Source organism: Kogia breviceps, chromosome 11, assembly GCF_026419965.1.
Source record: "Kogia breviceps isolate mKogBre1 chromosome 11, mKogBre1 haplotype 1, whole genome shotgun sequence".
NCBI lineage: Eukaryota > Metazoa > Chordata > Mammalia > Artiodactyla > Physeteridae > Kogia > Kogia breviceps.
Window position 1 is genome coordinate 72,155,517 of NC_081320.1, and position 15,463 is coordinate 72,170,979.

At 36.0% G+C, this 15,463-nt stretch overlaps 1 protein-coding gene across 6 annotated transcripts in view; it reads left to right on the forward strand.

Moving 5' to 3' along the window:
- The window catches only part of MAP4K3 (mitogen-activated protein kinase kinase kinase kinase 3), a 205,515-nt gene that overhangs the window by 129,037 nt on the left and 61,015 nt on the right, over positions 1-15,463 (forward strand). For 5 of the 6 annotated variants that reach the window (XM_059078812.2, XM_059078810.2, XM_067007729.1 and 2 more), the window contains 6 exons: positions 1,203-1,245; positions 2,770-2,842; positions 14,369-14,500; positions 14,696-14,758; positions 14,844-14,925; positions 15,028-15,138. In XM_059078812.2, coding sequence (XP_058934795.1) covers positions 1,203-1,245; positions 2,770-2,842; positions 14,369-14,500; positions 14,696-14,758; positions 14,844-14,925; positions 15,028-15,138 — 504 coding nt within the window. The remainder of the gene's footprint in view (positions 1-1,202; positions 1,246-2,769; positions 2,843-14,368; positions 14,501-14,695; positions 14,759-14,843; positions 14,926-15,027; positions 15,139-15,463) is intronic. The other variant, XM_067007733.1, reaches the window with a different exon arrangement.

The following is a 15,463-nucleotide window of genomic DNA, read 5'->3' on the forward strand; positions in this document are numbered from 1 at the left end:
GCTGGAACTTTTTCATTACTATAACCCCAGAGCTTGAAGTAGCATCTGGTTGCTAGTAGTTTGTCAGGGAGAGAGGGATGAATGGACACTCAGATGGATGGATGGAAGAATGCATCGTAAGTGCAGGTGACATGATATAAACTGTGATTTAGAAAAATTAATCTGGAGCTGGGGAAAGACCAAACTGAAGACTCTGGCAGAAGTCTAGATAGCTAGGGCCTAATTCAAGTTGAAATCCCTACTCTAGTTTCTTTTTCCTTTTTCTTATTTCTCCCATAACTCCTTAGAGTTGCAGTAATATCAAGGGGTACAGGTTTTGGTTATTTCTTCCTCTTTCGGGGGCTGGAAGGGGTTTCCTAGTATTTGTTACCCCAAACTTATACTTAAAAAATTGATTGCATCCTGAACCATAGCAGATTACTTTCGCTTCCTCATTTAAAAGTTGCCCAAAGGGGGAGCAGGGGTGGGGAGCCTGTAGTACCTTTGAGAGGCAGTATTTCTACCTCCTCCAAAAGCTCTCCGTTTTTTGAAGATGAAGTCATTATTATCACCTTCTTCTTTGAGCTTAGGTCAAGAAGCAAAACTGGATAAAAATGCTGCTAGGTCATGCAAACAAGTGACATTTTAATTCTGTGGAACTGTGCCTAGTTGTTTATGTACTGAATGGCCCCAGACTCTGGGCAGAGACACATTAGGATAGACAGCCCCACAGACTAAGTAGTAAGGTTCAGTCTTTCTTACACATTAGCATTGGTTCAACTGATGTTAAGTACCTAGAAAGGGAGATGTGTTTTGGTGATTTTGAACAGGAAATGGCAATGAAGGTTAACATGTAATTCAAGGAACTGAATAATGCCATTGTAAGGTAACAGTTTAGTATAGTGACAGCGCTTATCAGTAAGAAAATAGCATTCAGATTAAAACTAATATGTCACTTTCATAATAACATTCATATTATTTTAATAGCAGCTTTTTGCAAGGCAGAACCTTTTGTAAGGATAGTCAAATTGCCTAAAAAGTGGACAGTAAATTTTCCTATGAATGTAATGGTTTAACATTTTAATTGGGCCTAGTATAAATCGTCAGTATTTCTAGGTTTAAGCCTGCCACTTGTGATTATTTTAAATATATATGTTTAATCTTTTATATGTGCTTTCTGATAAAATGTTTCCTACTTTAACTAAAATGTTCTCACTTTGAAGGGAGCTAACATTCTATTAACGGATAATGGTCATGTGAAATTAGGTAAGTAAGTGTGAATTTCGTCACTTCCACAAATTTATTCCAAAACATAATAAGTTTATGTTTTCCTCTCTAGGACTAGCTTTCCCCTCCCTCAGCAGCATCTGTTTATCTTTAGGTGGAAATCTCATTGCAGGACATGACATATGTAATCTCTCTGTATCTGTTTCTTCTTCCCTTAAGTGGGGATAAAGTCTATCCTTCTCATGGGACAGATTCATTATAAAGATATAGTGAAATAATATCCCTTAAAAATTCTTTCACCTCTAACCCTAGGAGTGGGACTTCTAGTAAGAAATCTGTACGAGATTACCTTGTGACCAAAAAATAAGGCAAACAAACAAAAGCCAAAAACTCAATAATGCAAAAAATCCTACCTGCTTATACAAGCTTTTAAAATAAAACACTGTATTAGTTATATAAGAATGTAATTTATATGCTGAATTGTGCTTTATTTGAAACTGTAACTTTTGATTGTCAAGTTATTAAAACAGTTCAATACCTAAATAATAACTTAATCTGAAAGTTTAAGACAGGAAACGTACAATATAGTAACTTTATAAAAGAGTTATGTCTGTTAAGTATTAAATGAAGTATTTAATAACAAATATGAAACAATTATTTTGAACTACATATCACTATAAAATCAAAATTCAAGCAAATATTTATCTTCTAAAACTATGATTAAACTATTTTGACCTATAGCCTATAATAGGGACTAATCAGATTTTAAAGTATCATAATTTACATATAGTAAAATTTTCCTAAGCCGCTTCTAAGTATGAGAAAAACAGTTATCTAACTATTGATGGCTTAGTGAACAGTTTCCATCTGCAATTTAAAATTTGTGTCAATATTATGTGCCTTACTCAAAGACATCCTATATATAATATGTCTTAGTTTATAAAGATTTAGAAATCATCATTAAAAAACTAGAAAATAATTAAAACTCAATATACTTAAAAAATAGCAACATAAAAATAAACTGACATAAAAATAAATTTCTTGATAGTGATTGTTATTGGTATTAGAATATATTGCTAAGGTAAGATTTTTGGGAATATTCTGTTTGTCTTTTCATGGTAGATAGATTTACCAGTAGAGATTTTGATTTTTTTAATGTCAGTTGTTATGTGTATGGCAGGAAGTGAATGGAATGTATTCCTACGTAAGGTCCCTTCCAGTGATTTTCCTTGAATTTCAGGTCCTGGGAATTAGAAATTATAACATTAAATCTGGCAGGTTAGATTCTCTCAGTTTTTTCTTCCTCATCAAAATTATTTGATCTTGACTTTTGTTGTCATTTGATTCGTGTGGGGATGTATGGGAATCCATTTGGCTATCATATGCATTATTTTGTGATATTTTAATGCTAGTCCATTAGAGTTACAAGTTTTAATGTGATGTTTGAGAATATCTCATTTCTGTGAAGTTAATTTAGTGGAAATAATTATTTAAAATATCTCATGTTACTTTTAAATAATTTTACTTTATTTTATTTTCTAAACGTGTCTCTTTTTTTAATAGCTGATTTTGGAGTGTCTGCTCAGATAACAGCTACAATTGCCAAACGGAAGTCTTTCATTGGTACACCATATTGGTAATTGTATTTTAATTGATAATTTAACTTTTTGTTTTTCTATCATTATTGTATGCAGTGTTTATTTAAAAATAGACTGAATGGTCAAAATTATTAGGACTAAAACAGATTAAGGAGGTCAGCAACAGGCTAAGTAATTTAGGTATATATACTTTTGGATGAATTACAATACATAGCCATAGAATATTCTACCATACTATTTTTTATTATGTGGAAAGGGCTTTAAAGATTGATATGCTTTTAGAAACCTTGATATAGTTCCAGTTGTGCCAAAAAAAACCCCAACTCTTGGTCCTACACATATTACATGTATTTTCACAGACTAATCCGTATTCTGATGAATTTTTCAACATTATCTTATTTACAATATTCCCTAGCTCAAAACTTTTTGACATATCTTAGTTGCACACAAGATCAAGTACATATTTCTTGGCATTTGGAGTCTTCCGGTGTCTGGCCTCTGTCTGCCTCATTAACTTTATTTTTTTTAATTAATTAATTTTATTTATTTATTTGTGGCTGTGTTGGGGCTTTGTTGCTGCACACGGGCTTTCTCTAGTTGCTGCGAGTGGGGGCTACTCTTCGTTGTGGTCCATGGGCTTTTCATTGCGATGGCTTCTCTTGTTGCAGAGCACAGACTCTAGGCACGGGCTTCAGTAGTTGTGGCGCACGGGCTTAGTTGCTTCACATCATGTGGGATCTTCCCAGACTAGGTTTTGTTTGTTTGTTTGTTTGTTTTTGGTGGTACGTGGTCCTCTCACTGTTGTGGCCTCTCCCGTTGCGGAGCACAGGCTCCGGACGCACAGGCTCAGGGGCCATGGCTCACGGGCCCAGCTGCTCCGCGGCATGTGGGATCTTCCCGGACCGGGGCACGAACCCGTGTCCCCTGCATTGTCAGGCGGACTCTCAACCACTGCGCCACCAGGGAAGCCCCTTCCCAGACTAGGGATCGAACCCATGTCCCCTGCCTTGGCAGGCAGATTCTCAACCACTGCACCACCAGGCAAGTCCCTGCCTCATTAACTTTAAGTTCTACTGGTTGCCTCCACAGACCTTCCTCTCTAGCCATGTTTGTCTGCTGGGTGTTCTTTGATCTCTCTATACAAACTATCTTATTCATTCATTTATTTGTTCAATAAATGTTTTTACCACTTACTATGTGCCAGGTATGCTGTTAGTCATTGTGCATATAGTGGTGGATAGGTATAGAGCTTTGTTTGCTCACATGATTCCCTTGAAGTAATGGCACTCTGGAAATCTTAACATTCCTTCAGCTTAAGTGCTACCATTCCTCCCCCAATTCCCTCCTGATCTGCCTCCTCAGCAGTGGGACAGCACTAATCTGGATGACTTCTTTTCATATTTAAGATATGATATATACAATTTTTGATATTTGTCTTTTTATCAAACAGGTACATACTTTAAAAGTCAAATAGTGCTAAAGAGACTGATAAATTCTTCTAGTTGTGTCTTCTGCCATCTGTAGCATTATCTATTATTATTTATAGGCTTTGTGTTACAATAGGTGAAGATTTTATTAATAGTTCTCTTCATTCATCATTCATTCTTCTTATCTTTTCAGTGTACTTGCTGAGTCAGTTATTATACTACTATTACACTTACTGTCTTTAAAATTTTTTCTTATATCTAATAATTTCTTCATTTTTTATTTGCTTAGTTTGTTTTTTTTATCCCTGGCCAAACTTTCATACTTCCCCATATTCTGCAGTCTGAAAGATGCCTCTCTATAATTTTCCAAACCATAAATAGTCCTGATTTGGGGAGGTTTATTTTGCTTTGTTTTAATTTGTTTTGTTTTGTTTTTATTAAAGTTAAGTCTTCCTGGGGTCTTCCTCCCTCCTATTTCAATCTGAAATGTTTATTTTCTAGGTTTTTTCCATAGCTTTGCCTTGGGAATTCATTTCCTAGAATCCAGGTCTTCTTCCTCCTTCATAAATTTCTCCCTCTCTCACATTTTGATAACTTCCTGAGAAATTTGAGGGGTAAAAATTTTTGAGACTCTGCATGTCTAGCCTCACACACACACAATTGATAATTTGGATGAATATGGCATTCTAGGTTGGAATTTTTGAAGCATTGCTCTTTTGAAGCATTGTCTTTTCTCTGATGTTGATGGGAACTATGATGCCATTATGACACATGATTTTTTTTAACATCTTTAATTGGAGTATAATCACTTTACAATGTTCTGTTAGTTTCTGCTGTATAACAAAGTGAATCAGCTATACGTATACATGTATCCCCATATCCCCTCCCTCTTGCATCTCCCTCCCACCCCTCTAGGTGGTCACAAAGCACCGAGCTGATCTCCCTGTGCTATGCAGCTGCTTCCCACTAGCTATCTTTTTTACATTTGGTAGTGTACACGTCATTGGTACTCTCTCACTTCGTCCCAGCTTACCCTTCCCCCTCCCCATGTCCTCAAGTCCATTCTCTACGTCTGCATCTTTATTCCTATCCTGCCCCTAGGTTCGTCAGAACCATTTTGGTTTTTTAGATTCCATATATATGTGTTAGCGTACGGTATTTGTTTTTCTATTTCTGACTTACTTCACTCTGTATGACAGACTCTAGGTCCATCCACCTCACTACAAGTAGTTCAATTTTGTTTCTTTTTATGGCTGAGTAATAGTCCATTGTATATATGGGCCACATCTTCTTTATCCATTCATCTGTCGATGGACACTTAGGTTGCTTCCATGTCCTAGCTATTGTGAATAGAGCTGCAATGTACATTGTGGTACATGACTCTTTTTGAATTATGGTTTTCTCGGGATTGCCCAGTAGTGGGATTGCTGGGTCATATGGTAGTTCTATTTTTAGTTTTTTAAGGAACTTCCATACTGTTCTCCATATCAGTGGCTGTATCAATTTACATTCCCACCAACAGTGCAAAAGGGTTCCCTTTTCTCCACACCCTCTCCAGCATTTATTGTTTGTAAATTTTTTGATGATGGCCATTCTGACAGGTGTGAGGTGATACCTCATTCTAGTTATTTCCATTTCTCTAATGATTAATGATGTTGATCATCCTTTCATGTGTTTGTTGGCAATCTGTATATCTTCTTTGGAGAAATGTCTATTTAGGTCTTCTGCCCATTTTTGGATTGGGTTGTTTGTTTTTTTTGATATTGAGCTTCATGAGCTGCTTGTATATTTTGGAGATTAATCCTTTGTCAGTTGCCTCGTTTGTGAATATTTTCTCCCATTCTGAGGGTTGTCTTTTCGTCTTGTTTATGGTTTCCTCTGCTGTGCAAAAGCTTAAATTTTATTAGGTTCTGTTTGTTTATTTTTATTTCCATTTCTCTAAGAGGTGGGTCAGAAAGGATCTTGCTGTGATGTATGTCATAGAGTGTTCTGCCTATGTTTTCCTCTAAGAGTTTGATAGTGTCTGGCCTTACATGTAGGTCTTTAACCCATTTTGAGTTTATTTTTGTGTATGGTGTTAGGGAGTTTTCTAATATCATTCTTTGACATGTAGCTGTCCAGTTTTCCCATAACCACTTATTGAAGTGGCTGTCTTTTCGGCATTGTATACCCTTGCCTCCTGTGTCATAGATTAGTTGACTCTAGGTGTGTGGGTTTATCTCTGGGCTTTCTATCGTATTCCATTGATCTATATTCCTGTTTTTGTGCCAGTACCATACTGTCTTGATTACTGTAGCTTTGTAGTATGGTCTGAAGTTAGGGAGCCTGATTCTGCCAGCTTCATTTTTCTTTGTCAAGATTGCTTTCGCTATTCGGGGTCTTTTGTGTTTCCATACAAATTGTGAAATTTTTTGTTCTAGTTCTGTGAAAAATACCATTAGTAGTTTGATAGGGATTGATTTGAATCTGTAGATGGCTTTGAATAGTGTAGTCATTTTCACAATGTTGATTCTTACAATCCAAGAACAGGGTATATGTCTCCATCTATTTGTATCATCTTTAATTTCTTTCATCAGTGTCTTATAGCTTTCTGCATACAGGTTTTATGTCTCCTTAGATAGGTTTATTCCTAGGTATTTGATTCTTTTTGTTGCAATGGTAAATGAGAGTGTTTCCTTGTTTTCTCTTTAAGATTTTTCATCATTAGTGTATAGAAATGCAAGAGATTTCTGTGCATTGTGTATCCTGCAACTTTACCAAATTCATGGATTAGCTCTGGTAGTTTTCTGGTAGCATCTTTAGGATTCTCTATGTATAGTGTCATGTCATCTGCAAACAGTGACAGTTTTACTTCTTTTTTTCTGATTTGGATTCCTTTTATTTCTTTTCTTCTCTGATTGCTGTGGCTAAAACTTCCAAAACTATGTTGAATAATAGTGGTGAGAGTGGGCAACCTTGTCTTCTTCCTGATCTTAGTGGAAATGGTTTCAGTTTTTCACCATTGAGAATGATGTTGGCTGTGGGTTGGTCATATATGGCCTTTATTATGATGAGATAAGTTCTCTCTGTGTCTACTTTCTGGAGAGTTTTTATCATAAATGGGTGCTGAATTTTGTCAAAAGCTTTTTCTGCATCTGTTGAGATTATCATATGGTTTTTATCCTTCAGTTTGTTAATATGGTGTATCACATTGATTGATTTGCATATATTGAAGAATCCTTGCATTCCTGGGAGAAACCCCACTTGATCATGGTGTATGATCCTTTTAATGTGTTGTTGGATTCTGTTTGCTAATATTTTTTTGAGGATTTTTGCATCTATGTTCATCAGTGATATTGGCCTGTAGTTTTTTTTTTTTTTTTGGTAATATCTTTGTCTGGTTTTGGTATTAGGGTGATGGTGGCCTCGTAGAATGAGTTTGTGAGTGTTCTACCCTCTGCTATATTTTGGAACAGTTTGAGAAGAATAGGTATTAGCTCTTCTCTGAATGTTTGATGGAATTCGCCTGTGAAACCATCTGGTCCTGGACTATTGTTTGTTGGAAGATTTTTCATCACAGTCTCAATTTCAGTGCTTGTGATTGGTCTGTTTATATTTTATCTTTTTTCCTGGTTGTCTTGGAAGGTTGTGCTTTTCTAAGAATTTGTCCATTGTTTCCAGGTTGTCCATTTTATTGGCATAGAGTTGCTTGTAGTAGTCCCTTATGATGCTTTGTATTTCTGCGGGGTCTGTTGTTACTTCTCCTTTTTCATTTCTAATTCTGTTGATTTGAGTCTTCTCCCTTTTTTTCTTGATGAGTCTGGCTAATGGTTTATCAATTTTGTTTATCTTCTCAAAAACCAGCTTTTGTTTTTATTGATCTTTGCTATCATTTCCTTCACTTTTTTCATTTATTTCTGATCTGATCTTTATGATTTCTTTCCTTCTCTAACTTTGGGGGTTTTTTGTTCTTCTTTCTCTAGTTGCTTTAGGTGTAAGGTTAGGTTGTTTATTTGAGATTTTTCTCGTTTCTTGAGGTAGGATTATATTGCTGTAAATTTCCCTCTTCGAACTGCTTTTGCTGCATTCCATAAGTTTTGGGTCATCATGTTTTCATTGTCATTTGTTTCTAGGTATTTTTTGATTTCCTCTTTGATTTCTTCAGTGATCTCTTGGTTATTTAGTAGCATATTGTTTAGCCTCCATGTTTTTGTATTTTTTACAGTTTTTTTCCTGTTATTTCTATCTAGTCTCATAGCATTGTGGTCAGAAAAGATACTTGATATGATTTCAATTTTCTTAAATTTACCAAGGCTTGATTTGTGACCCAAGATATGATCTATCCTACAGAATGTTTCATGAGCACTTGAGAAGAAAGTATATTCTGTTGTTTTTGGATGGAATGTCCTATAAATATCAATTAAGTCCATCTTGTTTAATGTGTCATTTAAACTTGTTTTTCTTATGTATTTTGGAATGGATGATCTGTTCATGGTGAAAGTGGGGTGTTAAAGTCCCCTACTATGATTGTGTTACTGTCAATTTCCCGTTTTGTGGCTGTTAGCATTTTCCTTATGTATTGAGGTGCTCCTATGATGGGTGCATAAATATTTACAATTGTTATATCTTCTTCTTGGATTGATCCCTTGATCATTATGTGGTGTCCTTCTTTGTCTCTTGTAATAGTCTTTATTTTAAAGTCTATTTTGTCTGATATGAGAACTGCTATTCCAGCTTTCTTTTGATTTCCACTTGCATGGAATATTTTTTGCCATCTCCTCACTTTCAGTCTGTGTGTGTCCCTAGGTCTGACGTGAGTCTCTTGTAGACAGCATATATATGGGTCTTGTTTTTGTATCTATTCAGTCAGTCTGTGTCTTTTGGTTGGAGCATTTAATCCATTTACATTTAAGGAAATTATTGATATATATGTTCCTATTACCATTTTCTTAATTGTTTGGGGTTGTTTTCGTAGGTCTTTTCCTTCTCTTGTGTTTCTTGCCTAGAGAACTTCCTTTAGCATTTGTTGTAGAGCTGGTTTGGTGGTGCTGAATTCTCTTAACTTTTGCTTGTTTGTAAAGGTTTTAATTTCTCCATTGAAACTGAATGAGATCCTTGCTTGGTAGAGTAATCTTTGTTGTAGGTTTTTCCCTTTCATCACTTTAAGTATGTCCTGCCACTCCCTTCTGGCTTGCAGAGTTTCTGCTGAAAGATCAGCTGTTAACCTTATGGGGATTCCCTTGTATGTTATTTGTTGCTTTTCCCTTGCTGCTTTTAATATTTTTTCTTTGTATTTAATTTTTGAGTTTGATTAATATATGTCTTGCCATGTTTCTCGATGGATTTATTCTGTAATGGACTCTCTGTGCTTCCTGGACTTGATTGACTATTTCCTTTCCCATATTAGGGGAGTTTTCAACTATAATCTCCTCAAATATCTTCTTAGTCCCTTTCTTTTTCTCTTCTTCTGGGACCCCTATAATCCGAATGTTGGTGCATTTAATGTTGTCCCAGAGGTCTCTGAGTCTGTCTTCAATTCTTTTCATTCTTTTTTCTTTATTCTGCTTTGTGGTAGTTATTTCCACTATTTTATCTTCCAGTTCCCTTATCCATTCTTCTGCCTCAGTTACTCTGCTGTTGATTCCTTCTAGAGAATTTTAATCTCATTTATTGTGTTGTTCATCACTGTTTGTTTGCTCTTTAGTTCTTCTAGGTCCTTGTTAAACATTTCTTGTATTTTCTCCACTCTATTTCCAAGATCTTGGATGAATTTACTATCATTACTCTGAATTCTTTTTCAGGTAGACTGCCTGTTTCCTCTTCATTTGTTTGGTCTGGTGGGTTTTTACCTTGCTCTTTCATCTGCTGTGTATTTCTCTGTCTTCTCATTTTGCTTAACTTACTGTGTTTGGGGTCTCCTTTTTGCCGGCTGCAGGTTCATAGTTCCCGTTTTTTTTGGTGTCTGCCCCCAATGGGTAAGGTTGGTTCAGTGGGTTGTGTAGGCTTCCTGGTGGCGGGGACTGGTGCCTGTGTTCTGGCGGATGAGGCTGGATCTTGTCTTTCTGGTGGGCAGCACCACGTCTGGTGGTGTGTTTTAGGGTGTCTGTGAGCTTATTATGATTTTAGGCAGCCTTTCTGCTAGTAGGTGGGGTTGTGTTCCTGTCTTGCTAGTTGTTTGGCATAGGGTGTCCAGCACTGGAGCTCGCAGGTTGTTGAGTGGAGCTGCATCTTAGCATTGAAACAGAGATCTCTGAGAGCTCTCGCTGACTGATATTACGTGGTACCAGGAGGTCTCTTGTGGTCCAATGTCCTGAACTTGGCTCTCCCACCTCAGATGCATAGGCTTGACACCCAGCCGGAGCAGCAAGACCCTGTCAGCCACACAACCAAGAGGGCTCCACTCACATCACCTTACTTTTCCTTCTTGGCACTGGACTACGTGTGGACCACCACCCTGTCTGTCCTCATCACAGAGGGACGCTTTCACGTAGGTAGATGTGGAAGGAATACGTCACACACTGGTGGAGAGGCAGGGGGCTGGGCAGCTGATGGGCTCCAAAAATGGCTGAAACTGTCAACACATGATATTTGAATGTAACCCCTCCCTACTAGAATCTTTTTGATGGTTTGGTATTCCATGGTGATGTACTTAAGAATGTTTTTGTTTGTTCTTTTATCATTTTTACTTTTATTCACTGTACTTGGCATTTGTGCTTTTCAATCAGGATTCATGTCTTTCAGTTCTGGGAAGTATTCTTGCATTACTTCTTTGATAATTTCTTTGCTTTACTTTTTCCTGCTCTCTCTTTCTGGAGCTCATTAGTTATATCTTGGACCACTTGGATTAATCCATTAATTTTCTGTCACCTTTAAAAATCATTTTTATTCTTTATATAAGATTTCCAAAGCTTTTGAGACTCATACTTTCATGATGGAGGCTTCCCTCAAATGTCTAGTAACCCTTCTCTTCTGGTTTACATTGAAGAGCAAGGCACTTAAAGCTGATTCGTAGCCATGTGTGCATGGGAGGTAGCATGTAAACCCAGTTTTTAGTGTCCCAGAAATGAGTATGTGAAGGAAGCTGAGGAACTCATTGTTATACACAGACTTCTACTGCTCCCAGACCCTGCTCTCCTTTGTTCCTGATATGTCTGAGTCTGAAGCCCCTTGTCCAGTTTCTGTTGGTCTTTATCCAGTAGGAATGGGGAAGGAGTAATTGCTGGGCCTTAATAGATGGGAAGAGGAATCTGGTGGACTAACTATTCATTATTTAGACTTGACATTTGCAAATATACCTGTTTTCAACCTCAGTCTTAACTCTGCTTTTGTATGTTTGTAACCCTAATTTGTCAGCCTTTCTGGGATTCTTAGGGGCTAAGAACCAGCTAGTTGGAACTTAGTCATCAGTAAAGTAGTAACTGACGTACATTAAATTTTACATATATCTGGGGTTCTTGGTTTGCTAGTTGGTCTTGTCCTCTACACACACTTAGGTTTGTGCTTCCTCCTATTTGCCACATCATTTACTATTATTTCATTTCCAGTCTAAATATGTCTTCTGGATTTTTCAAAGATGATATGTTTATATTTCTCTTTTTTGTTCTTATTGTTCAGGGTTGATTTCTGAGAGGAATAAGAGCTTAAAGAGCTATCTGTTATTATTTTTAGATACTCTATCTCCTCAGTTTGATTTTAAACATCTGGAGGAACATTGAATCTCCAGGGTCTAGCATGATTCTCTACACATGCTTAGTAAATGTTTGTTGATGATAACTGATCTCCAACTGAAGCTTCAGAGATTAAAAACTAATGTCATTCTTCTAATGATAGAGTAGGTAATATCTTGGGAGCATGTGAAATTGTGAATTAGGCAAAATAATGTTTTGGAACACTCCGACTCTTCAACTTTCTCTAGTATCATGTCTTTCCCACCTAAACTCTAGGGATGTAGGATAGAATGGAATCTCTCATTCATTGTGACTAAGGTTGGCAGTTATTCAGTTAATCAAAAAAGTCTGTGGAATTGGCAAATCTCAAAATTAATACACTACACATGTACCTTAAACATTTTATTTCAATTTAAGGCATGTGAGTGTAGTTTTTTGTGGGTTTTTTTTTTTTGCCAATCATTTGATATAGGACCAAGGCCTTTTCTTTGCGTGGATAACTAGTTAGATGTAAATCATCCACATTTCCTGGTTTGTGTTTCTCTAAAATGCAGTTGCATACAAAGCATGTGACTTTTCTAGTCAGGTTTATTGAGGTATAAATTTAGCCTTATTAGGTGTACAGCTCTATGAACTTTGAGACACTCTGTGGTAGTGAAAAATGCCACCACAATCCGTGTAAAACATAGGTTCCCATCACCCAGGGAAGTTTCCTTTTGTGCCCTTCTCGCAAATTCTTTTGGCCCATCTCTAGCCTCTGGCAACACCTGATCTGATTTGTCTCTACAGTTTTGCCTTTTCCCCCAGTGTCATACAAATGGAATTAGCAGTCTGTAGCCTTCCTAATCTTTTACAGCTATCATTTTCTTAACCTCATTTGCCAGATTTTTTTTTTTTGGTCTTTAGAAACTTGCCTTTAACAAGTTTTTCTAAAGAATACATGTTAATTTTCATAACAGCTTACTCTTTTTACCTTCATAATAAATTAATTTTTATAATATTTAATTAGATTATGTATTTATAATAACAAATATAACAAATAGGTTCAGAGATGACTCAGTTGATTGCGGTAAGCATGCAGCTTAACTGGCAGGAGTACAAGTGCACTGGGTGGAATCTTTTACTCATATTTTCGTAGAGGAAGGGAGAACATCAGCTGCTGTGGCCAGCTAGTTAAGAATATGTCACCAGTGTGTACTTTCATCCTCTACTGGGGCATTTCCACAGCTGGCTGGAATCTAGCCATCAATAAAGATTAAAAACATTTTAAGACCAAGCATTTAGAAAGTTAGAGGGATTTTTGTTGTTGTTGTTGTTAACTTACTGACATATTTGACTTTCCTGAAATCATACCAGGAAAACAAACATACTTGTAAGGCTGCCTGTTTAACTCACACTTTTGATATGTAAGAGTTCAAATGTTTATCTCAAGTAGTTCTTTTCAAAACTACTGCTTAGTATTTGAAATTTTTTATATTTGAAAATCAACATAATTATTTAATAAAATACAAATTTATAGAGGTATAATTAGAATAATTATAATTATTTATAATTATTATATATTATATATTATATATTAATATATAATATATAATAATATATATTTATTATATTTGTTATTAATTATAATTATTATTTATAATTATTTATAATTAGAATTAGAATAAGACTACAGTAAAGTTGAAAGAAACAAGAAAAATACTGAATTCAGGTAACTTTCATCTGAATAAATATATTTTTTTAAAAGCAGATACTCGGGCTTCCCTGGTGGCGCAGTGGTTGAGCATCTACCTGCTGATGCAGGGGACACGGGTTCGTGCCCCGGTCCGGGAAGATCCCACATGCCACGGTGCAGCTAGGCCCGTGAGCCATGGCTGCTGAGCCTGCGTGTCCGGAGCCTGTGCTCTGCAATGGGAGAGGCCACAACAGTGAGAGGCCCGTGTACTGCAAAAAAAGAAAAAAAAAAAAAAGCAGACACTCATTTTTATAACTTTTCACCAACCAATTAAGTTTATAGTAAATGTGAGTTAAGTACTAAATGAAGATTCTTGGTGCCCCAATAAATAGTATTGGTCAAGTGAAAACAGTTGGAGGCCAGATTGCAGTTTATTGACATAAGAAGGAAGAACTAAAAATGATAAGTTATTTATTACATGTTATGTCTCTATAGAATTTTGCATGTACAGAGGAAGAGAGATTGGGATGTGGACAAATTGGTACATGTTGCTCTGTTATAGTTGTAATTTTTATAAACCTTTATAGTAAATAGCTTAACAAAGTAACAAAGGAGAAATCAGTAGGGGCTTGGGATGAAGAGTCTTGTGAGATGTCGAGATCTTGGGAAATATGAGCCTTTTAAGTACTACATACTTACTTTTCAGATGTCAAGGCCTAAATAGGTCTCAGCTTACATAGTGATGGTGTGCCTCTGATGGGAATAAGAAGGAAAATGCAATAAATAGATTTTTCTTTTCTGGACTATTTCCTTCAGGATGGCTCCAGAAGTCGCAGCCGTTGAGAGGAAAGGGGGGTACAATCAGCTTTGTGATCTCTGGGCAGTGGGGATCACTGCCATAGAACTTGCTGAGCTGCAGCCTCCTATGTTTGACTTACACCCAATGAGGTCAGTGTGTCATAGTTAAAGAATCCTGTGCTTAAATTAAGGTTCCCTCCCCCTCCCAGTATTATTTATTATGTCATGAACAAGTAATATTCTTAGTCTTGCTTTACCTTATTTGGGAATTATATTAATAGAATTAATATTATATATTAAAATATGCAATCTTAAAATGCTGCATAATGGTTGTTGATTTTTCAGAGCATTATTTCTAATGACAAAAAGCAATTTTCAGCCTCCTAAACTAAAGGATAAAATGAAGTGGTAAGTATTTTTGTGTTATTTACTTTAATAGTCATGAGCAAAAAAATAATTGAAATTTTAAAATCTGATTTTCAAAATTTCTTAGGTCAAATAGTTTTCATCATTTTGTGAAAATGGCACTTACCAAAAATCCAAAAAAAAGACCTACTGCTGAAAAGCTACTACAGGTATTATTTTTGCCCTGAAATATGTCTTTTTTTCAAAAGATAAAATGTCACTCAAACAGACTTCTAATAAGTGTTCTGTACTATGTTATTTTATTTTTATAGCACCCGTTTGTCACACAGCCTTTGACACGGTCTTTGGCAATTGAACTGTTGGATAAAGTGAATAATCCAGATCATTCCACTTACCATGATTTTGATGATGATGATCCTGAGGTAGGAACTGTTTTTACCAAGTAGTATATAACATATATGTATATACGTATGTACATCTGAAAAATCAGTTCTTTTAAGTTCTGGATCTAGTTTAAATCAACTCTTGAGGGAAGAATTAACTCCTTGACTTTGGAAGTCATGAGCTGGATTTTTCCTTTTGACTACTTATAGAGACTGTTTTCTGAAAATGGCAAAGGGAGAATCATCTAATCTACTTCTTGAAATTACTGTAGTTTTTTAAAAGTAGTCATTTTAGATGAAGTTGCAAATAAATAATCCATTGTAAAAGAGAATGCAAATGGGAAACACCTACACAAGATGTTAG